This window comes from Carassius carassius, chromosome 18 (genome assembly GCF_963082965.1).
Source record: "Carassius carassius chromosome 18, fCarCar2.1, whole genome shotgun sequence".
Classification (NCBI taxonomy): domain Eukaryota; kingdom Metazoa; phylum Chordata; class Actinopteri; order Cypriniformes; family Cyprinidae; genus Carassius; species Carassius carassius.
The window spans coordinates 6213923-6237827 of NC_081772.1; the positions used below are offsets into that span (position 1 = coordinate 6213923).

General features: G+C 36.8%; 4 protein-coding genes across 4 annotated transcripts in view; 3 read left to right on the forward strand and 1 right to left on the reverse strand.

Moving 5' to 3' along the window:
- Positions 1–12205, reverse strand: part of LOC132092207 (protein broad-minded-like) — a 34441-nt gene extending 22236 nt beyond the window's left edge. Inside the window, exons 1-5 of the mRNA XM_059498354.1 lie at positions 12167–12205; positions 10512–11147; positions 9930–10008; positions 9715–9818; positions 9275–9425 (exon numbers count right to left, since the gene is read on the reverse strand). Coding sequence (XP_059354337.1) covers positions 9275–9425; positions 9715–9752 — 189 coding nt within the window. The 5' untranslated portion in view covers positions 9753–9818; positions 9930–10008; positions 10512–11147; positions 12167–12205. The remainder of the gene's footprint in view (positions 1–9274; positions 9426–9714; positions 9819–9929; positions 10009–10511; positions 11148–12166) is intronic.
- Positions 12206–14795: 2590 nt separating this feature from the next.
- On the forward strand, positions 14796–17335 carry LOC132092208 (inactive hydroxysteroid dehydrogenase-like protein 1). The gene is made up of 4 exons (XM_059498355.1): positions 14796–15206; positions 15317–15762; positions 16460–16678; positions 16764–17335. Exons 1-4 carry the CDS (start codon positions 14987–14989, stop codon positions 16833–16835), a joined length of 957 nt encoding a protein of 318 aa, XP_059354338.1. The 5' UTR covers positions 14796–14986; the 3' UTR covers positions 16836–17335.
- A 460-nt stretch (positions 17336–17795) lies between these two features.
- On the forward strand, positions 17796–20155 carry LOC132092209 (gap junction Cx32.7 protein-like). Its single transcript, XM_059498356.1, has 2 exons — positions 17796–18138; positions 18986–20155. Exon 2 carries the CDS (start codon positions 19006–19008, stop codon positions 19900–19902), a length of 897 nt encoding a protein of 298 aa, XP_059354339.1. The 5' UTR covers positions 17796–18138; positions 18986–19005; the 3' UTR covers positions 19903–20155.
- A 727-nt stretch (positions 20156–20882) lies between these two features.
- On the forward strand, positions 20883–23032 carry LOC132092210 (gap junction Cx32.2 protein-like). Its single transcript, XM_059498357.1, has 2 exons — positions 20883–20993; positions 21684–23032. Exon 2 carries the CDS (start codon positions 21706–21708, stop codon positions 22561–22563), a length of 858 nt encoding a protein of 285 aa, XP_059354340.1. The 5' UTR covers positions 20883–20993; positions 21684–21705; the 3' UTR covers positions 22564–23032.
- Positions 23033–23905: the final 873 nt, after the last annotated feature.

Sequence of the window (23905 nt, forward strand, 5' to 3'; positions counted from 1 at the left end):
GTCTGACATACTTGAATGCCTCAACACGCTTAATACATCATTGCAAGGCAGCGACAATGTGTTTTCGGCATTTGAGCAAGTGTCCTCGTTCCGGAGAAAGCTGGATCTATGGGCCACTCGTGTGGAGAAAGGATGCTTGGACATGTTTCCTACGCTGGCTGACTTCATGCAAGAGGCAGGCCCGACAGTGGTTCCAATTCAGCCTTTGGTCGCTGAACACCTAAGGGGTCTGTGTCAGCAATTCACACACTATTTTTCCAACGAGACAATCCAGGACGAGTGGATTCGCAATCCATTCAAATTCAAGCCAGCAGAAAGTGACGCACTGTCTATACAAGACGAAGAGGCTTTGATTGATCTGACTAGTAATCATGAACTGCAGCAAATGATTACACACTCTTCGATTGGACATTTCTGGCTCTCTATTCCAAATGAATATCCTGAACTTACACAAAGGGCACTGAGGAAAATTTTACCATTCGTTTCAACGTATTTGTGTACGTTATTACGTCTTCAAGTGGAGGATGACCTTTGTCTGTTTCTGACGTCACTGCAACCACGAATTAGTCTTTTCTGCGCAGCAAGGAAACAAATGCATACCACTCACTAAGGTAGTGATATAACTATGTAAGCATATTAATCAGTAGTAGAGATGTTTAAATTTTGCCATTGTTTAAAGTTCTTTCCACACTCTCTATTACAGGTCATCTGACTGTTTTGACTGGGGTGGACAGTTCTTGCAATTTTAAATTGCTAAAAATAAATAGCCATCATTGTTTTTGTTTCAGTATTCTTAGTTTTAAAAACCTTATTTTAACCTACTTGTTATTATTCGAAAAATAACTGCACTTTTCATGTTAACACAAATAATAATAAAAGTGAGTTAACAGTCTGACATTGTTCTGTGTGTTTATCTTTGTGTGTGTGCGTGTGTGTGTGTTGGGGGGGGGGGGGGGCGCCATTGAGAAGCTGTGTCAAAAGGAAGGCCCTCTGTCTTAGACTTTGAAAACCCCTGTTGTAATGTAACAATAAATTAATAAAATTAAATGGAATTGATGTCATATTAACATAAAACCTCTAATGATAGTATATCCTTGCCTGTAAAGTATTTAAAAAATTCTCCTGTTGTGAAGAACTAAAGTGTGAACTACTTGTCTCACAAATTTTTCAATATAAATTAAATAAAAAAAAATAACAAATATATAAAATTGTAGAATAGGGCTGGGTGATAACAGGAGCCAGCAGAGTTTCTATAACAGGGATTTGGTATAGACACTCCACAGCACACTCAGTGCGGTCACACAGGGTCCTTAACACCTCCATCACAAGATTAGTGGGGGTCAGGGAGTCTAGAGTATACACACAAACAAACACACACATACACCCCTCTGTGATAACTCGTTAGGAGCTTCAGGACACCCTGGTTGTTACTGCAGAACTCAGTTAAATTAATGATTTAAAGTGCAGCACAAATGGTCCAATGATCCAAACCAAGAAAAAACAAGAACAACTGGAAAATACAGCCTAAGTCTTTTAAAAACATTATGTGCTTCAATATGTTGGGGAAGTCGTGGCCTAGTGGTTAGAGAGTATGACTCCTAGCCCTAAGGTTGTGGGTTTGAGTCTCGGGCTGGCAATACCACGACTCAGGTGCCCTTGAGCAAGGCAATGAACCCCCAACTGCTCCCCAGGCACCGCAGCATGAATGTCTGTGTTCGCTACTGTGTGTGTGCGCACTTTGGATGGGTTAAATGAAGAGCACAAATTCTGAGTATGGGTCACCATACTTGACTGTATGTCACATCACTTTCATGTCATTTGTGATTTATGCTACCTAGTTAATCCCTGGTTCTCTCCTCATCATATACACCAAATTTGTAAGACTCTTCTTTCCACTAAAGGCGGCCGTACACGGTGCGAATTCGGATGGTCGGAAGATTCGTATGTTCACGCACACGGCACGATTGAGTTTATCTGAAAATCGTATGGACGAGATGATATACGACACGATTTTACAACCTGTGAATTCCAGAAGCAATCGCACGAAGTTGATAGACGCGTTCGACTTGAAGCACCGCTGCACGCACAGAAGGATCACTGTATGACATTAAAGTACCGCGAGAGCGATTCGAATGCATTGGATATGTGTGCTCTCTTATCTCTATCGCTCTTCAAGTCGAACGCGTCTATCAACTTCGTGCGATTGCTTCCGGAATTCGCAGGTTGTAAAATCGTGTCGTATATCATCTTGTCCGTACGATTTTCAGATAAACTCACTCGTGCCGTGTGCGTGAACATACGATCTTCCGACCAGCCGAATTCGCACCGTGTACGCCCGCCTTTAAGGAACCAAAATGAGAAATGTTGAATAATCTGAGGGTCACTGTTTTTGATGCGATTAGAATAGATGTGGATTGAAGGTTTTTAAAACATTAAAACATGGATATTCTTTAAAAGTGCATTTTTAATTTTAAAGAATATCCATAGAATGTGTTCCTTAGATGTAAAAAAAAAAGAAAAAAAAGAGAAAAAAAATTTAGATTTGAAATGACATTTGAGTAAACAATAACAGTTTGGTTGAAAATAAACATCCTAATTAATAATCAGTCCCACATAATAATATAACGTAAATTTATAATGTGCAGTCCTGTAAGTTTTCTTGATAAGGCTGACTAATTTATTCTTTAAAGAAGTAAGTTCATTAACCAGAAGTAGATATAACAGAACCTTATCCTGGTACTGAAACAGTAATGGCACTGTGAGATAGATGATTTGACACACCTATTAACACTAACATCTACATAACAACTGTCATAAAAATCACATGCTTAGACTTTTAAGGCGTGGTTGAGATTTTCAGTTAGATTCAATCAGAGTTTATCAGTCTAGCACTCTAATGACGCACCTGCATGTGTCGTCTCATCGCAGGATGGGTGTTGGTCCATGATATTGATCAGAATCACAACCAAGTCGGTCAAAGTTATCGGATCTGAAACAGGCCACAAATTAACCATGTATATAGATAGATTAGTGAGTCAGACTTGTTCTCCACAAACATTATCCACAACCTGGGTTTGTTTCCTTCCCTTTAAACCTACCTCTCCGCTTCTTTACTGTCAGCGGAGAAAAAAGGGCGGGGAAAACTCAAATCAAACAGGCAGACGCAGTGAGCTATCAAACCATCCAAACACACATTCACAACCCCAAAAGGCAGGTGATTAGCCCCAAACCCTGACATTTACTATAATTGGAAAAAATTTCCTTCCATTAGTGTACATCACAAGCCTCCCGAGCACGCACAGAGAGTGAACAAAATAAACGAACTCCAGCTCTTTAGAAGTGTAGAGAGTTTTTTGAGCAGGGCCTGAAGGGCAAAACACAAGAACAACTCATTCGCAGAGCATGCTCTAAATGGATTCAGTAATTTGCATATGACCTCCTGTTTCTAAATTAGCACTGAAATATAAATTTAAATCTTTAAAGGGGTCATATAATGCTCCTAAAAAGAACATTATTTTCTTTAATGAAATGTGTTTATGAGGTTTTAGATTAAAAAAACACAGTATTTTCCACATACTGTACATTATTGTTTCTCCTCTTATTATAATTTTTTTAAAATTATTATTCATTTAGCTGATACTTTTATCCAAAGCGACTTACAATTGCTATATATGTCAGAGGTCGCACACCTATGGAGCAACTAGGGGTTAAGTGTCTTGCTCAGGGACACATTGGTGTCTCACAGTGGATTCGAACCCTGGTCTCTCACACCAAAGGCATGTGTCTTATCCACTGCACCATCAACACTATGCCCTCATCAGTCTGAAAAGAGAGGTGTGCTTTGATTGACCAGCTATACAGTGTGTTTTGATTGGCCGAATACCACAAGCATGTGATGGAAATATTATGCTCCTTAATATATTATGATTCCCTGTCCAGCCGGAGCGATGAGACATAAACATTAAAACCCATTATAAATGTGATATAAAAATGATTTCTAGTCATGCCGTCTTTTGGAAGGCCAAACAAAGTAGTTTAGCTTTCTCAACGAAATCGTGTCACACACCGTGGCCTTGAATGAGCCACGGCCTAGAGTGAGCGGAGACTTGAGTGAGCAGAGGCGGACAGGCTTGAGAATGGCACGGCTGGCGGATTCTACGAAGGAGCTTGCGGCAACCACATGTGATGATCCCCGGGCTGGACTCCGCTTCATCCACAGTCAAAGCCGATCTGGCAATCCACAGTGCAAAGTTGATGTATTTTCTCAGCAACCAGCACGGATCAGGTCGAGGCATGACAAAGCGGATATCGTCCTCTTTTGGAAAGCCAAACAAAGTAGTTTCGCTTTCACAACCAAACACACATCGTGTATACAACATGGCGGCAGCAACAACAACACTATAACGAGAATAAAAGGTACGCCTCCTTTCTTTGCGTTAACATCTGGGGAATTTTATGCAAATCTTCCTACATAGTGACATAGAGATGTGGGGGCGTGTTAGAACGAGCCATTTTAGGGGGGTGTGGTTGACTCTTAAATTTTATAAACAATATCTCTTTGGATTTGAGACTTTAGTCTTTGCAACTTCCCAGATCTTCTTTAAGCACCAAGAGCTTGTAACACTCCAAAGTAATTGCATCATATGACCCCTTGCATCATTGAACAATGTAGTAATTATATACAACCCGAATTCCGGAAAAGTTGGGACGTTTTTTAAATTTTAATAAAATGAAAACTAAAAGACTTTCAAATCACATGAGCCAATATTTTATTCACAATAGAACATAGATAACATAGCAAATGTTTAAACTGAGAAAGTTTACAATTTTATGCACAAAATGAGCTCATTTCAATTTTGATTTCTGCTACAGGTCTCAAAATAGTTGGGACGGGGCATGTTTACCATGGTGTAGCATCTCCTTTTCTTTTCAAAACAGTTTGAAGACGTCTGGGCATTGAGGATATGAGTTGCTGGAGTTTTGCTGTTGGAATTTGGTCCCATTCTTGCCTTATATAGATTTCCAGCTGCTGAAGAGTTTGTGGTCGTCTTTGACGTATTTTTCGTTTAATGATGCGCCAAATGTTCTCTATAGGTGAAAGATCTGGACTGCAGGCAGGCCAGGTGAGCACCCGGACTCTTCTACGACGAAGCCATGCTGTTGTTATAGCTGCAGTATGTGGTTTTGCATTGTCCTGCTGAAAAAAAAACAAGGCCTTCCCTGAAATAGACGTTGTTTGGAGGGAAGCATATGTTGCTCTAAAACCTTTATATACCTTTCAGCATTCACAGAGCCTTCCAAAACATGCAAGCTGCCCATACCGTATGCACTTATGCACCCCCATACCATCAGAGATGCTGGCTTTTGAACTGAATGCTGATAACATGCTGGAAGGTCTCCCTCCTCTTTAGCCCGGAGGACACGGCGTCCGTGATTTCCAACAAGAATGTCAAATTTGGACTCGTCTGACCATAAAACACTATTCCACTTTGAAATAGTCCATTTTAAATGAGCCTTGGCCCACAGGACAAGACAGCGCTTCTGGACCATGTTCACATATGGCTTCCTTTTTGCATGATAGAGCTTAAGTTGGCATCTGCTGATGGCACGGCGGATTGTGTTTACCGACAGTGGTTTCTGAAAGTATTCCTGGGCCCATTTAGTAATGTCATTGACACAATCATGCCGATGAGTGATGCAGTGTCGTCTGAGAGCCCGAAGACCACGGGCATCCAATAAAGGTCTCCGGCCTTGTCCCTTACGCACAGAGATTTCTCCAGTTTCTCTGAATCTTTTGATGATGTCACCTTTATTTATATAGCGCTTTAAACAAAATACATTACGTCAAAGCAACTGAACAACATTCATTAGGAAAACAGTGTCAATAATTCAAAAATGATAGTTAAAGGCAGTTCATCATTGGATTCAGTTATGTCATCTCTGTTCAGTTAAATAGTGTCTGTGCATTTATTTGCAATCAAGTCAACGATATCGCTGTAGATGAAGTGTCCCCAACTAAGCAAGCCAGAGGCGACAGCTGCAAGGAACCGAAACTCCATCGGTGACAGAATGGAGAAAAAAACCTTGGGAGAAACCAGGCTCAGTTGGGGGGCCAGTTCTCCTCTGACCAGACGAAACCAGTAGTTCAATTCCAGGCTGCAGCAAAGTCAGATTGTGCAGAAGAATCATCTGTTTCCTGTGGTCTTGTCCTGGTGCTCCTCTGAGACAAGGTCTTTACAGGGGATCTGTATCTGGGGCTCTAGTTGTCCTGGTCTCCGCTGTCTTTCAGGGATGTAGAGGTCCTTTCTAGGTGCTGATCCAACATCTGGTCTGGATACGTACTGGATCCGGGTGACTGCAGTGACCCTCTGATCTGGACACAGACTGGATCTGGTGGCCACGGTGACCTCGGAACAAGAGAGAAACAGACAAATATTAGCGTAGATGCCATTCTTCTAATGATGTAGCAAGTACATAGGTTGTTATGGGAAGTGTTTCCGGTTCCGGTTTACCTAATTAATGCAGCCTAAAAATCCTTTAACGGATTTGGATAATAAAAGCATATTAGTATGTTATGTGTATGCCAGATTAAAGAGATGGGTCTTTAATCTAGATTTAAACTGCAAGAGTGTGTCTGCCTCCCGAACAATGTTAGGTAGGTTATTCCAGAGTTTGGGCGCCAAATAGGAAAAGGATCTGCCGCCTGCAGTTGATTTTGATATTCTAGGTATTATCAAATTGCCTGAGTTTTGAGAACGTAGCGGACGTAGAGGATTATAATGTAAAAGGAGCTCATTCAAATACTGAGGTGCTAAACCATTCAGGGCTTTATAAGTAATAAGCAATATTTTAAAATCTATGCGATGCTTGATAGGGAGCCAGTGCAGTGTTGAAAGGACCGGGCTAATATGGTCATACTTCCTGGTTCTAGTAAGAACTCTTGCTGCTGCATTTTGGACTAGCTGTAGTTTGTTTACTAAGCGTGCAGAACAACCACCCAATAAAGCATTACAATAATCTAACCTTGAGGTCATAAATGCATGGATTAACATTTCTGCATTTGACATTGAGAGCATAGGCCGTAATTTAGATATATTTTTGAGATGGAAAAATGCAGTTTTACAAATGCTAGAAATGTGGCTTTCTAAGGAAAGATTGCGATCAAATAGCACACCTAGGTTCCTAACTGATGACGAAGAATTGACAGAGCAACCATCAAGTCTTAGACAGTGTTCTAGGTTATTACAAGCAGAGTTTTTAGGTCCTATAATTAACACCTCTGTTTTTTCAGAATTTAGCAGTAAGAAATTACTCGTTATGCACTGTAGATGATGAGATTTGCAAAGCCTTTGCAATTTGACGTTGAGGAACATTGTTTTTAAAGTTTTCCACAATTTTTTTATGCAGTCTTTCACAGATTGGAGAGCCTCTGCCCATCTTTACTTCTGAGAGACTCTGCTTCTCTAAGACAAAGCTTTTATAGCTAATCATGTTACAGACCTGATATCAATTAACTTAATTAATCACTAGATGTTCTCCCAGCTGAATCTTTTCAAAACTGCTTGCTTTTTTAGCCATTTGTTGCCCCCGTGCCAACTTTTTTGAGACCTGTAGCAGGCATTAAAATTTAAATGAGCTAATTAAGTGGATAAAAGTGTAAAATTTCTCAGTTTAAACATTTGCTACGTTATCTATGTTCTATTGTGAATAAAATATTGGCTCATGTGATTTGAAATTCCTTTAGTTTTCATTTTATTAAAATTTAAAAAACGTCCCAACTTTTCCGGAATTCGGGTTGTATATATATATATATATATATATATATATATATATATATATATATATATATATATATATATATATATATATATATATATATATAAAATTTATGCATTTAGCAGACGCTTTTATCCAAAGCGACTTACAGTGCATTCCGGCTATCAATTTTTACCCATCATGTTTTCCCGGGGAATCAAACCCCCAATGCTCTACCAATTGAGCTACAGGAACACTATATAATATATATATATTATACATTTCTATATAATATCTATATATTTAAAAACATATTTCATTCTTTTTTCTTTCTTTTTTTTAAATGTCACCTGTACAAGTTTCTAAGATATTCCACAGTTACAGATTTTACAAGTGTTTTGACCTTATAAAGATAAGGCAGTTTGATTCCACTGAAATATGACATATGCAATCTGTAGTAATACTACATGAGTAACCGAAGTGACTATTCTGTGGAACAAACATGAACTGGCCTTGATCACAGAAACTAGACAAGCATCTTTTGAATACCGCTGATGTTTTATCAATGTTTTACAACTGTGGGTGGTTTGAAAGTCTGGTAGCTAAGGCTTGTGAATATAGCAGAGAATAACGCAAGCAGACAATACTGTAAATATGTTTGGGTGTTTTTTTCCCAATTGAGTCTTCCAACTACAATACAGAACCAGAGTTCTGGGAAAGTTCTTCACAATAACTTCATAAACCCTTGGAATTATCTCTGGCAATGATAATCTAGCTTGTTGACCATGAAAGGACGGTCTGTAATAGCACACAGGGGGAAAACACAAGCCAGTTTGTAAGATAAAGTATGATACTACATGTGCACACTGTGGGCAAAATTTCTTCTCAAACTGAATCACAGGAATCAAAGTAATATATGCACTGTTGGAGATCATTAACAATCTGGTGAAAAGAATGCATAAAATCCATAATTAATATCTTGAATATATACTATTATTAGCACTGAAAAAACTCTGCATTTTACCCATTTCATTTAAACCAGCCAATAAGTGTTGATTATGTTTGGACTTGAATACTGGAACTGAATAGAACTGAATTTAAGAGGATATACTGTATACTAAATTGAGTTTTCCTGTTTTAAGAATAAAAGGTCCGTTCATACCAAGAACGATAACTATGTTCATGAAGTTTAAAGAATCCAAATAACGGATTTTTAGCAAATAGGAAACATATTCCGAGTGATTTCACAGCTTTTCTAGCTGATGAATGATGAAAAATATTTACAGGCAATTAAAATCGTTACTTATTTAAAGCATGTGCAACATGTGCATGCTTACAATAAAGAAAACATTATCATCCATTAGTCTAGATGCTAATATAGTAATTATTATTATAAGAAAAAGAAAAAAACTTTTTTTTCTCCCTGGAAAGTAAAGTCAAAATTACTAATTTAGAAAATGTTGTGTGTTTGTTGTGTTCTTTTCGTTTAGTTTATTCTTTAATTAAAAAGTTGTCTCACCATCCATTTCTTAAACAAGGTGGCATTGATATCGAGCAGAGAGATTAAGTATATGGGCTCCAGGGATTTCTCTGAGCCGGGTCTGCTCATGGCCTGTTCAGAATGCAGAGCGAGAAAAGAGAGGGTGTTCTCAATGATTTCCTCCATGTACCTAGAGCACAGAAAAAAAAAGAAAGAAAAAAAAAATGTTCATATTCAAGCCAATCTGACACAATCAAGATATAGCATACAAATATTCAGGAAATGTGTTTGAAATGTGAAAGCTCACTTCTCAGAATGCTGTCACTTCCTTCTGAAAGTCATTCATTAATCGCATCTAGATTGACCAGAAACAAAGAAACTCATATTTATACAAGCAAGCGAAACTTTATTCATATATTTTTCCAAGCCAGTTAAACTTTATTAAGCTTTATTGATAGGAGGAAGGAAATGTCACATACTTGTTTGAGAAGACGGGCCATATCTGGTCTGTTCGCATCAATACTTGTAGAGCCACTTGGAAAACTCAACTTATGGTAGAGGAAACTAGCCTCCAAGCTTTTCGCTGAAAAGAGATGTTGACACTTCATGAAAATGAACTGACGGACTGTACATTCACGTATATACTGAATATTAAAACATATTTCATACTGCTAAAATAAACTTAAGATACTACCTATGCTAATGTAGACATCCTTAGTCACATTTAACGGAGAAGATGAAAATGTCTTTGCAAAAAATTGAAGGACTTTATCCTGTGAAAGCAAAATGACATGTTAATAACAGTTTATTTAAGTATCACTGAGATACTACTATGATACTATGTTTTTCTTTATATTCTGAATTAGTTTTAGTAATTCTTGTGTATTTTTCTCATTTTTATTTATTTATTTTTTGTCTACACAGTATATATTAATAATAAATTGAATATAGCTTATTTAGTTACTATAGTTCATCAAGTTTAACAAAGTTTATTTTTTTCATTTAACAATTATTTTATTTATTTATATAAGTAATGATTTTTTTTATTTATTTTAGTTTAATGCCGTTTAGTTTAGTTTAGTTTTATACTATATATACTATATAGTTTTATAACTATAATAACCCTGGTTCACAATACATATAATAAACACCCACATACTGTGCGATTTAATACTGTTGGTGGAACAGGTCATGGCCTCCATTTCAAATGACACCTCTGATCTAGAAACTGCTTGAAAATGTTGTCTGTTTTGTTGTTGAGGCACTTATCTCTTACACTGAGCTCAGGGTCAGGGTCAGTGAGTGCAGCAGAGAGGTTTCGGCGCAGGCCAGTCCAGCTTTCACAACTCAGGACATCAGAGGGAGGGGCATTCCACAACGACTGCAAAGCTTCCAAGCGAAGCTGCGATTATATAGATCAGGATGACTGCTTCATCTCTGAATCAGAATGACAGTTCTCTCTTTCTACAATTGAAACTATGGGACGTGAGTGTATCAGAGGAGTTTTCACCTCTCGTGGTCTACCGGGGTCAAGCTTCTCAGCAATGACTTGCAGTTGTTCATGCTTGATGAATGCATAGCTCTACGTGTTGAAATCAAAGACATTAGTTAATCATTCAGTTTATAGTATGAACGTACAGTGATAGTATGTGAAAGGCTGAGATAAACAGGATAATATTCTTGTCAAAGAAACAACAGCAGCCTCTGTAACTTATTTAAACCTATACAAAAACAACCTAATTGAATGAACAGTTGTCAGTGTAATGGCTGCTTGACTGCTCATGTTGGCTCTTTCTGTCCATTTCCTCTTTCTTCAGCGGATCTTCCTCAAATTTATTGATCAGTGATTCCACAACCACCATCATGGTCTGTTGTCATCATGGTCATCAGAGTCTGCATCATCTGTTTATACCTACAGATTTTTTTAAAAAAAGCACATATGAACTAAACTACCCATACACAGAGATATCAATTTAACCATGAAAACATAAATCTGAAATACAACTAGCTTCTATATTTGAATAAGTATGAATACACTACTAATGTATCCAGTGTTTCCCACAGACTTACATTCAATGTGTGGTGGCACTTCCCCCGGGGGAAATAGAAGTTATATATAAAACAGAAAATGTGCTTATTGAAATTGCACATTAATTCTCTGCCAGCAGGAGGCGCTTTTTAGGAGTGGCAGAAACAGATGTTTCCCCGGTAACGAATGTAAACAAAGCAGCGCTGAGCTCATAAACGCTGCTTTATCAGGTTGTATAGAAAAGATTTCATGAAAATGACATAAAAACTTTTGACATCAAAGACAGTCAGTGCCCTTCAAAGATACATTTATATTAAAAACACCTGCGCCCCGTTTTGACTTTGAAGTGTGCAGAGCTCATGTTTATTCAACGAAGTCAAAGCATTCAGGAAAATCTATTTGTAATAATATTTCACAATATACCATCTTTATTAAATAAATGGTAGGCGAGCATTTTAAAACTTCAAAAACATTTTTTTTAAAACCTTACAGGCCACCAAGCTATAAACTGTAGATTATTTTGCCGTAAACCTTATATATTGTTTCTATAATATTTTGAAATTAGTTTAATATCCTATTGTTGTCGCTGATCCATTGATATAATTTCCCATGCTTTTTGAAAGGCATTAAATACACAGTCTTGAGCCTTTGTTACTGTAATGTTGTTATTCATTCTGGAGATGGTTGGTTTGTTTCGTGGCTTAGAGCTTTTTATTGAAATTATTTTGCTAATGTTTATGGAGAAAATTACTATGGAAACAGCAGCCGAAATTGAATTTCTTTAAAAATATATTCTATATTAGACTTTATCATTGCATTACATCATGCAGTGAGCAAACATCCACAAAAGCATCTTATCATATCAAGAAACACAAGGTCACAGGAATCCTAAAAACACATACTGTGCGGAGTCCCTAGTCATAACAGCGTGAACCTGGGTGAAAAGGAGTAGGAGGATGCTTAGGTAGCTAGCTTGAAGCCAATGGGGCTGTCAATAAGAACAGGTCCAGTCTAGTCACTCTGATGTTAAGGTCTTTATTTCCCTTCCAAATCAGGTATTAGGAATGGATGTGTATGCAGGGGTGTATGTGTGTGAGCGTGTGGTTTCTACAAAAAGGACAGAATTACAATGATTTAGTTAACAAACATAACATTGAATTCACAGGAGATAACGTAATTTAAACCATGCATAAGGCCATCTACTCATACTATAAATCTCAAATACATATCTAAATAACTAAAGAACATGCGGAAGCAGGAAATACAGCAAAATAAACACACTTAGGACAAACTTAAGAAATACAGAATAATAGTTAAGTGTCAAACAAAAGCACTTACATGGTCAAATACACACACAGGCAAAAAAAAAAAAAACAAAGGAAAAAGAACTCAGTCCTCTGCACAGTGCATCCATGTGCACCAGAATGAAGGTGCTGTGGGCACAGGTGCAATTTATAGTGTCCTAATTGGCTTGAGATCAGGGGGGTGGAGCTAGAAGTTAATCGTAAATTAACAAGCCAAGAGGGGTGTGGCACATGATTGGCACCTTGAAGCTTAAGGACACATAGCTTTTCAACACTGGGTGTCCTGCACGGACCCAACAACATGACCGTCACCCCTGATAAAAATCTCAGTCTCTTCTTCTATAACTGCTCCCGGAGGTTATGCAAGTAGATCAATCAAACAGTAATCACAATCAGTCTTAAAGGGATAGTTCACCCAAAAATCAAAATTATGTAATTAATAACTCACCCTCATGTTGTTCCAAACGCGTGAGACCTCCGTTTATCTTCGGAACACAGTTTAAGATACAGTATTTTAGATTTAGTCCAAGAGCTCTCAGTCCCTCCATTGAAGCTGTGTGAACGGTATACTGTCCATGTCCAGAAAGGTAAGAAAAACATCATCAAAGTAGTCCATGTGACATCAGAGGGTCAGTTATAATTTTTTGAAGCATCGAAAATACATTTTGGTCCAAAAATAGCAAAAACTACGACTTTATTCAGCATTGTCTTCTCTTCCGTGTCTGTTGTAAGACAGTTCAAAACAAAGCAGTTTGTGATATCCGGTTTACGAATTAATCATTCGATGTAACCGGATCTTTTTGAACCAGTTCATCAAATCGAACTTAATCATTTTAAACGGTTCGCGTCTCCAATACGCATTAATCCACAAATGACTTTAGCTGTTAACTTTTTTAATGTGGCTGACACTCCCTCTGAGTTCAAACAAACCAATATCCCGGAGTAATTCATTTACTCAAACAGTACACTGACTGAACTGCTGTGAAGAGAGAACTGAAGATGAACACCGAGCCGAGCCAGATAATGAATAAAACATTGACTCGTTCACGAGTCAAGAACCGGTTGCATCGGTTTTCAGATCACCAGTACTTCACAGTTTCGATGGAGGGACTGAGAGCTCTCGGACTAAATCTAAAATATCTTAAACTGTGTTCCGAAGATAAACGGAGGTCTTACGGGTTTGGAACGACATGAGGGTGAGTTATTAATGACATAATTTAGATTTTTGGGTGAACTATCCCTTTAACATGTACTGGAAGAGACATGTCTGTTACTTTTGAAAGTTCTTGTCAGTTTTCTCCAAATGAAGCAGAATTTCCTCAGCACATTCTACCGATGGTGCTCCTGAGATTCTCTCTTTGACACTTTTCAGGAGCTCTCGCAGCAGGCTCTGGAGCACTGCCTCATCCTCGCTGGAGAACTGAGACAACGCTTCTCAGGGGTGTGATCAGCTCTTTTCTATGGGGTATCTCATGCTTAGAAAAACAAGGTGTGAAGTAAGATGTGTTTGACCTGTAGTAACAGTGGTGGGAAGTATACAAAGTCTATTCAGTATATATTCCCACAAAGTTTAGATTCCTGGAATAACAAACAGTATTAAAACAGTATTGATGGAGTTTCTATGTATGGTGCACACTTTTTGGCTGCCTTTCATTCAGTATCCCACTCAATCCACTAAACAGTAACAGAAATACGAAAATAAATGTGAAATTATGTGTAACCACAATTTGTACATGTCTATAATAAAACTAATTTTGCACATTAGAGCCATTTCCAAATCATAAGAAATATGGAATAATGTAAAATCTGATTGGTACATACACACAGGGCTAACTAATATAGCTAAAATATTAAATATAGGTGCACTAATAATATTATTTAGGCTACATCATATCTCTACATCGTAGTAATGCATTATACGCTAGCTATGTCATTTAATATTATGTAAGTTAACGTTACTTAAAATGTAGATGTTCAGAATTCAAGTGTTGGCATTTAAGCTTGTATTTTCTCATTAAAAAAAAAAATATATATATATATATATATGCAAAAACAATACGATTCACGGCACGACTGTATGAATGTATTCCATGTCTAGCAAAGATTACGATAGCGCATCTGCAAAAATAACTACGATAAAACCATAGAAACGCGGAGAGAGGTAAAGTTAGCAAGTGTTTGACGCTGACTGAAGACGCTAGTGTTGATCACATGACCCTAGTGTATCACGTGACTTTTTGTTTTCCTGATTCACTTGACGTGACGAGACCGAAGAGGAGAATCTGGTGAAATAGCACTCGTATTAACAAACAAAGTCAAGCTAGTTGAGTTTAAATTAACTCGTTGAATCTAAAAGATTGGTTTTTTTTTAATTGGCTGCTAATTTAAAGTAAAGAATTGTACGGATCTCAGCTTTTAATGGCCGCTGTTGACAGCTTCCAGCTTTTGTATCGAGAAATTGCCAGATCATGCAGTTGTTATGTGGAAACCCTCGCGCTTGTGGGTGCTTGTTACACAGTCAGCAAGGCTGTGATATTTATGAGGGACTGCTATAGCCTGATAAGGCTTCATTTTATTCCTCGTCTTGTGTCCCATAGAGATCTTAGTCAGCAATATGGACAATGGGCGCTTGTATGTGGTAGGTTTAAAAGTGAATAATCATCATGTTTCATTGTCTAATTCACTCATACTAAATACATGTTATAAAACCACATACTGATTTTTACCTTTTCCCTTGATTTTCAATAGATGCTTCAGAGGCAATAGCAAAAGCATATGCAGAGGAACTGGCAAGGCATGGCATCTGTGTGATTCTGATCAGCAGTGACATCAGTAACTTGGCTGGCACCGCCAAAACCATTTCAGACACTTACGGGGTAGAGGCCATTTTAATGGAAGCTGATTTCAGTCAAGGGCCCTCGGCCTGCCAACCTATTAAAGATGCCATCCGCAGTAAAGATATTGGATTCATTGTTAACAGCCTGGATGGGTCTCTCAACCTCTGTCAAGACTTTACGGACCTCTCTGAATCTGTAGTTTGGGATACTATCAATAGAAATATAGTAGCTGCCACTCTTGTCACCCGCCTGGCACTGCCTGCTATGGTGGAAAGGGGAAAAGGAGCAGTGGTCAACATTTCCGCTGGGAGCTGCTTGTGTCCGACTTCCAGAAAGGTTGCTATTTCTGCATCTACGGTCAGATCTCTGCTTGATGTCTACTCATTTTTCAAACAGTGCTGCGGTGATAATGTATTTTTGTAGGCCAGCTGGGAAGTTAACATTACCCTTGTTTTCCTGAAAAAATCCCAATAGGATTTTTCTGTTGACTTTTGTACTAATGTGAAAAATAACCTCCTTGACCAAAAAATTTGGTTAATCATGATAATCCTCATTTTGAAACCTAAATACAATTGCTAAAATTTAAACATAGGCCATAAATGAAATATACTATGGTCACACAACTTTAACGTCTCCAAATTCCAATTCAGTCTTTACTTTTTTTTCTGAATGTTTGCAAGAGTGTGACAATAAAAACAGTGAGGCTGTAAAAGCAGAATAGTGAGTAGATGAGTTTACCAGTTTGGCTTGATGACGTTTAATGTCACTGACAACCTGTGTAGCCATGACTTGTTAGCAACTAGCTTTTAAAAAATCACTTGGGGGTAGTACTGGTGTATTTTATATTTTAAAATAAAACTTTCCAATAACTTGAGCTTGTATTAACCATATACCTTATTTCAGACATTTAACAATTAAAAAAAACAGAAGTGCTAAAATGCAACTTGTTCTTGGGTTTTGGCCTACAAAAATGTCATCCCTGCAGCACTCTATGTCCTGTATATTCTTGATGGATTTTTTTTTTAGAGATACTTCTTTGTTTAATTCCCCACAGGCTTTTCTTGATAACTTCAGTCGCTCTCTGCACTATGAATATGGTCATCGAGGAGTCTTTGTGCAGAGTTTGCTGCCTTTTCGAGTCTCATCTCAAGGATTTGAGGGTACTGGTCCTGCTGGCTGGCTGGTGCCAAGCCCACAAGTGTATGCCAGGCATGCTTTTTCAACTCTTGGTGTCTCTCACCGAACCACAGGATACTGGCCTCACACCATGCAGGTTATCAATCAATCATAGAAATTGTTATTTTTTTTAATAAAGCAAGGTATGTATATTTAGTAAGTCTATGCTATTCTTTTTCTAGTTTCGACTGGTGCATTGCATGCCAGAGTGGGTATGGATGCTGGGATCACACGTCTTTACAAGAGCCAACTGACAGGGATGTTTCCCCTCCATGTGAAGGACCTGGTTCATGAAACTGATGTTGCAGAGTCTATTTTGACTAAGCTTAGAATAAATAAGTGATTAAACTGTTTAAAATAATAATATTAATAATAATAATAAAAAAACTACTCCCCCTGTCCCTTTACTCCCTCATACTGAGTTCTGAGTGAAATACCTCAGTTTTTCAATATATATGTTTGCACAAAAGTGGTTTAAATGGTTGGAACATGCTGACAAATCTATAATGTTTATGCACTATTTATTTTTTCTTTAATCCATTAATATGAATTTTGCAAAGGTCAGATTCATATATTTAGGGGGGCAAATTGTAAATTAAGTATTTATTTTTGATTCCAAGTGTTTTTAAATATACTAGATATACTCAGTAATGGATCTTCATTGTACCATTATATAGCTAGTGTTTGGTTATTGCAGTGTGTCACATTTGGTTATTGCAACTATGAAATTATCAATAAAAAGCAATGCAGTTTAGTGAAAGACTACATGAAATTGTTTGATTTTCAATGTTGTTAAATTATTTTGTAATATACGTATAAAAGTCTGAGATTTATATATGATGTCAGCATGATTAGAGTTTATACAATCCATTGTATAAGCTCCAGTTATGCTGACAGCCAGTATTATCTTTGAAAGTGTAGATAAAGTAAAATGTTATGTCTCCTCTGCCAGGAACACACAATGCACTTTACTCACGCAATCTCACTCATATTAACAGAAGTAACTACCATACATTTACCATGAATAGGATGTTTTTTCAGCAATGGATTTATATGATAATGTCAAAACTGAAATACAGCATGGAATTTATTTTAGAAATAGATGGAATTAAAGGTGTGTTTAATCTAAAAATAATTTAAATTTTCACGCTACAGTATATACGCCCAACTTTCGACCGTCAGTGGCATTAGTTACTGTCTGGTAATTAGAGGAATGGAGCATGTTTAGGAAACCTGTTTGAAAACAAATATGTTTGATATTCAGATGGGAGTAGTCCAGAGACATAAAGTACAATATATAAAAGCTATTAGCCTATGTAATGCATGCCATATAGACTTGCACAAGAAACCCAGTTGAACGTGATAAATATTCCAACTCCAGATGTCAAGGCTGAAAATTGTTCGGAGTCTACACACTGATAATGTGATAATCTTTGTTTTGGTTCAGAAGCTGCCTCTTCGATAGGAAGAGGAAGGCTTAGAGAAAAACTGTTATACACATCTCTCTTCGAGCCCTCGATGAGCGGGTGAAACTTCCTCTCCGTCTTCTTATATTTGGTAAGCGAAGCGAGTGTTTATTTGTTATTTATCACTGAAATGCTTATAATATTCTCTCTCACTGCTGTTCAAAGGTTTTTAGTCAAGAAAGCAAATGGATTTATAATGTTCAAAATAAATTTAGATTTTAAATAAATTCTGAATCCAGAAAACAATATTTCACAGTATTTCAGTTTTAATGCTTATTTGATTAAAAAAAAACTTTGGTTACCATAAGACTTCTTTCTCTAACATAAAAGGGTCTTATCAACCCCAAACTTTTTAACAACAATGTTAAAGAAAAGAAAGAAAAAAGATTAATATATTTAACTTAACCTCCAGATCTCTTGCCTTTGTAATTTTATTGTTGTATTTTTTTATATTACTGTATTTTTTAATCCACCACCCCCACCCTCCATTGATTTTATGTACATTGTGTAACTTGTGTAAATGCTTCTATTCTGCATTTGTATAATTTCATATAGTTTGTTTCTTTACATGCCATATTAAAGGTAAAAAAAAAACAACCTTCACTAAAATGTAATTCTCATTCTGAATTCCAAAGCAGACGAGTATTTAAAATTTCAGTTTTATGCAGACTGTAAAAAACATCAAGATGACTTGAAGACGGAAAAGAGTATTGCCACTGTCACTATCAATGTTTTGAGTTTTCAGCACAAAAACCTTGGTTCCCATGTACATTGTGGAAAAGAACCTGGTTTGTCTCCTGACTTTATGATAAAAAGTTTTTTACTGAATCCATCAATAGTGCTTGCATAAAGTATGTGAAAACAAATGATGAGCATCACTGCATATAAATTGCAGCCGAACTGCACTGTCCAATTAACAATAATGGCTTTTCTTTCAGGAATTCAATTAACGTTAAAGATGGGTGAGTGGGACTTTCTCGGAAGACTGCTGGATAGAGTCCAGACGCACTCAACGGTGGTGGGAAAAATCTGGCTCACTGTCCTGTTTGTGTTTAGGATTCTAGTCCTTGGCGCCGGTGCCGAGAGAGTTTGGGGCGATGAGCAGTCAGACTTCATCTGCAACACAGAGCAGCCGGGGTGCGAGAACGTCTGCTACGACCAGGCGTTCCCCATCTCACACATTCGTTTTTGGGTGCTGCAGATCATCTCTGTGTCCACACCTACTCTGGCCTACCTGGGCCACGTAGTCCACGTCATACATGTGGAAAAGAAAGTGAGAGAGATGATGAAGAAAGAGCTTCAGAATGAGCAAATCAATCTGTTCCTCAAGAAAGGCTACAAATTTCCTAAGTACAGCAGGGACAATGGGAAGGTCAGAATTCGGGGGTGTCTCTTGAGAAGCTACATTCTGAGTTTGCTTTGCAAGATACTTTTAGAGGTGGGTTTCATCTTGGGCCAGTACTACCTTTATGGCTTCACTCTTCAGGCCCAATTCGTCTGTGTCCGTTTTCCATGTCCTCACAAGGTGGACTGTTTCTTGTCAAGGCCTACTGAGAAAAGCATCTTCATTTGGTTCATGCTGGTGGTGGCCTGTGTCTCTTTATTCCTAAATGTGATTGAGATCTTATATCTTTTCGTCAAGAAGATCAATGAGTGTCTCAGCCACAAAAAGGACTACACCATCACACCCGTGACCCCGGTTGTGAATCGGAAGGACTTCAAAAATACAGATCAGGTGATTCAGAACTGGATGAACCGTGAGCTGGAGCTTCAGAGGAGGGAACCTGGCAATGAGGCAACTAAGAGTGTGGCTTCAGAGGAGCATAGTGCTGACGTGCAAGAGGTCCATATCTGATCAGCAGGTCTCTGTACACAATGGCTTTCACACGGTCAGCTTGACAAACAGCAACTGATCAAAGTGACTTGTGCATGGTCGAGACCCCCAACTTCAAGCACGCTATGACCCTCTCTCTCTGTTTAACAAATCAATAATGTATTGCTGAAAGTTCTTCTGTTTTTGTTTGTTTTTGCTTTTTTTCTCATTTAAGTTGGAAATTGTACTCTGTAGAAAGATTTGATAAAAGTAAAGCTTCAAACTGTGCCTGTAAGCTGTATTTTTGTCATTTATTTCTGTCAGTTTCGGTAATTAGGGGAAATAAAATAAGGCTAAAAAAAAAAAAAAAAAACTGAAGGCTAAATTTATTTGATCAAAAACAGTGATATTGAGAATTATTATTACAATTGTAATAATAATTACATGTTATGTATTTTAAAATGTATTTTTTTCCAGAATTTTCCACAGCCATTACTCCAGTCTTCAGTGTCACACGATTCTTCGGAAATCAGTCTAAAGCTGATTTGCTGCACAAGAAACATTTCTTATTATTATCAATGTCAAAAAACAGTTGTGCTGCTTAATATTTTTGTGGAAATCATGACCCCCACCCCCAGTTCTTTGATGAATAGAAAGTTCAAAAGAACAGCTTTTATTTGAAATAGAAAGCTTTGATAATATTATAAATGTCTTTAGTGTGATAAATCTTAAACAATTTAACAATTTATTGGATCCTTGCTGAATAAAAATATATACTATATATATATATATATATATATATATATATATATATATATATATAATATTTATATTTATATATATATAATTTATATTAAAAAATTAATAGATGCTTTATTATTTTAGTTGGAATACTGTAGTTGTGTGGGTTAGAGACTTATTACATTATTGTTGAAGCCTTTCAATCATTAATGTGGCACTCCTGTGTACTTGCATTCAAGATCTTGTTCTTTTACCGTTGGACAACGTAACAGCATTCCACTTTCGGCTATTATGCAATCTCAGTAAAGCCCAAAAATCAAGGTTCAGCTATTCTCAGCTATCACTTGATATGCGGATTAGTTTCTAAAAGGAAGAGGTGCAACTCACTTAAGGTAACTGTGAAATCAATAAAACACTTTTATATATTTTTGTAAAGTATACATAGTTTTAGGTATGTACAATAGTTATTTACCTTGTGGTGTAAAAAGACAATATTTAAAAATATCTAAATCATTTTAATCCGACTAATCAGGGTAAGCCTTTAATTACTAATAACTAATTATTTATCTTAGTAATTGTTCTTTACCTTAAAACATTGTACGTTTTAATATGGTAAATGTTTTAAAGTATTTGAAGTAACATTCTTTTGAGTTTTTGAAAATTTATATTTATCAGTAATCACAGATGTTTAGTTAGTGAATAAGATTCAGAAATATCAAGTTATTTCCCCATGATACAGTAAAAAACTTCTGATAATTCAATTTGTTAAACATTTATTTACATTTTTTGCCAGCACCATATGTTAATGTAATCCAATTATTCATGCCATTTATAGAATTTATCAAATTTACAATTAATTAATTAATTAATACTTCTTATAGTTATAACCTCTTTTTCATGTTTTGCTTTTCTTTATGGGCACAATAACTGAACTTTTTTCCGTAGGCTATTAATTATTAAGTATATTAATCTATTAAGAGTTTACAATTAATGAAGACCATCATTCAAAGGCTTATTTATTATGTTAGACCTAAAGTGGACCTTGTATTTCATGTTTTCTTGTCATCCTTTTTTTTTTTTAGGAAAGTCTGAGCATCAGCAAACATGGGAGACTGGGGATTTCTCTCGTCGTTATTAGACAAAGTACAGTCCCACTCCACCGTCATCGGCAAGATATGGATGAGCGTCCTTTTCATCTTCAGGATCCTGGTGCTGGGAGCAGCGGCTGAGAGCGTTTGGGGTGATGAACAATCTAATTTGGTTTGCAATACGATGCAACCTGGTTGTGAGAATGTGTGCTACGACTGGCAATTCCCAATCTCGCACATCCGCTTCTGGGTCTTGCAGATCATATTTGTATCCACTCCAACTTTGGTATACCTGGGTCATGCGGTGCAAGTCATTCATGAAGAGAACAAACTCAGAGAGAAAATACAAAATCTTGGCGACGGCCACATGTTGAAGGCACCCAAATACACAGATGACAGAGGTCATGTCAAAATTAAAGGAAACCTGCTCGGCAGCTATCTAACCCAGCTGTTTTTTAAAATCATCCTGGAGATTGCATTCATTGTCGGACAGTATTATTTATACGGCTTTGTAATGGTAGCCAAGTTTACATGTTCCCAATCCCCCTGCCCTTACACCGTAGAATGTTTCATGTCTCGTCCAACAGAGAAGACCATCTTCATCATCTTTATGCTAGTGGTAGCCTGTGTGTCTCTGCTACTGAATGTCATAGAGGTGTTTTACCTACTGTTCACCAGGGTCAGATGCCGGACCAGCAAGAGACAGACACATAATGTCACTACAGGTAAAAAACCTGGAAGTCTGGCATCATCCTGGATGACCTCTGAAGACGCTTTGAAGCAAAACATAATGAACAAGCATTATGAGAGCGGACAGAGTCTTGGAGGAAGCCTGGATGGGGCAAAAGAAGAAAAAATGATGGAAGACCATTAGATTTAGATTTTTTTTGTCTCTCAGAAATTTCACCAATCTGCCACATTTAGAAAAACATCTCTACCATTTGTTTTCCATTGCTCTAAGCTTATGGTCCAGTATTTATACACTGAAAAAAATAAAGTATTGGTATGATACTCCTCAAACGGAGTGTGTTATTTAATTATTTTATGATTATTTTGTGCACAATGCATGTTTGACTTTTAATTGGATAGTTTTGATGTACAACAGTGAAAAAAAATATACTGTTGTATGATTGTATATATTGTGTGTAAATATATGTATAAGAGTCAGTAAGTGACTTAAGCACTGTCTGCATATCTTGTTTGTGTGATGTTGTGATTTTATATATTTTCCGTTACAATGAAACCAATTTAAAGTCATTTGTTTTCTGAATGTAAACTGGTGTCAGTGATGTTTAACGAGCATAATGACAATATCCTTCTTGGAAATAAAACTTTTAAATCAACAGAGGTTTCTTTTTTCACTGGATATATTCTCCCGTTTAAAAAAACTTTGTGGTGTAAAATAACAATATTTAAGTATTAACCTGACTGCAATCAAGCTAAGTGCTTATTTGCTAAAATCAAATAAATGTCTTAGTAATTGCTCTTAACCTCTAAGACATAGAATGTTTTACCATGTCTGTACAGATTTACATAATGAATGCACAGCCGGTGCTTTTACATAAAAATCATATATAAATACAAAAAAATGCATGTTTTGACTTCTGCTCCACCTCTTTGTATTGCACTGCAAGCTGCATTAACAGAGTCACATTATCTTTACGTTGATGTATGTTGTTCTTGCATATCTCAAATATGACCACGCTGCTGATTTTTATCACTGTTCTTTTAACTGACACTGAGCATAGCATAGAATAGCTCAGATGATAAATACCCTAAAGCACTAAAAATCAAGTATTCATTATGTTATAAAAGCTCCTTGCCTTGTTTTTGTTTCATCATAAGAGAAGAGAATATTTATTCTCTTCTCTTATGATGAAACAAAAAACAGAGCGGTTTTACTTCACAGTTTTTTTTTGTGTTCAGAAATTTCAGTAATGTTATGAATCACAATGACAAATCAACCTCTTGTGAATAAATTGAACTATTGTTTTTTTTTTATTATCTATTTATATACACATGGGTATGTGAGAATACAAAGGTGCAGAGATCTTGTCTCATAAGTATGCATTGCCCTTAGATTCTCTAGCATGATTAATAATTAACTTGGTGCTCATTTTTTTTCCTGTTATCCCAAATATGGCCATGGAACTTTAATCAGACATCAAGAGGTGGCAGCCAAAAAAAAAAAAGACATTGTGAAATCCAGTGCACTG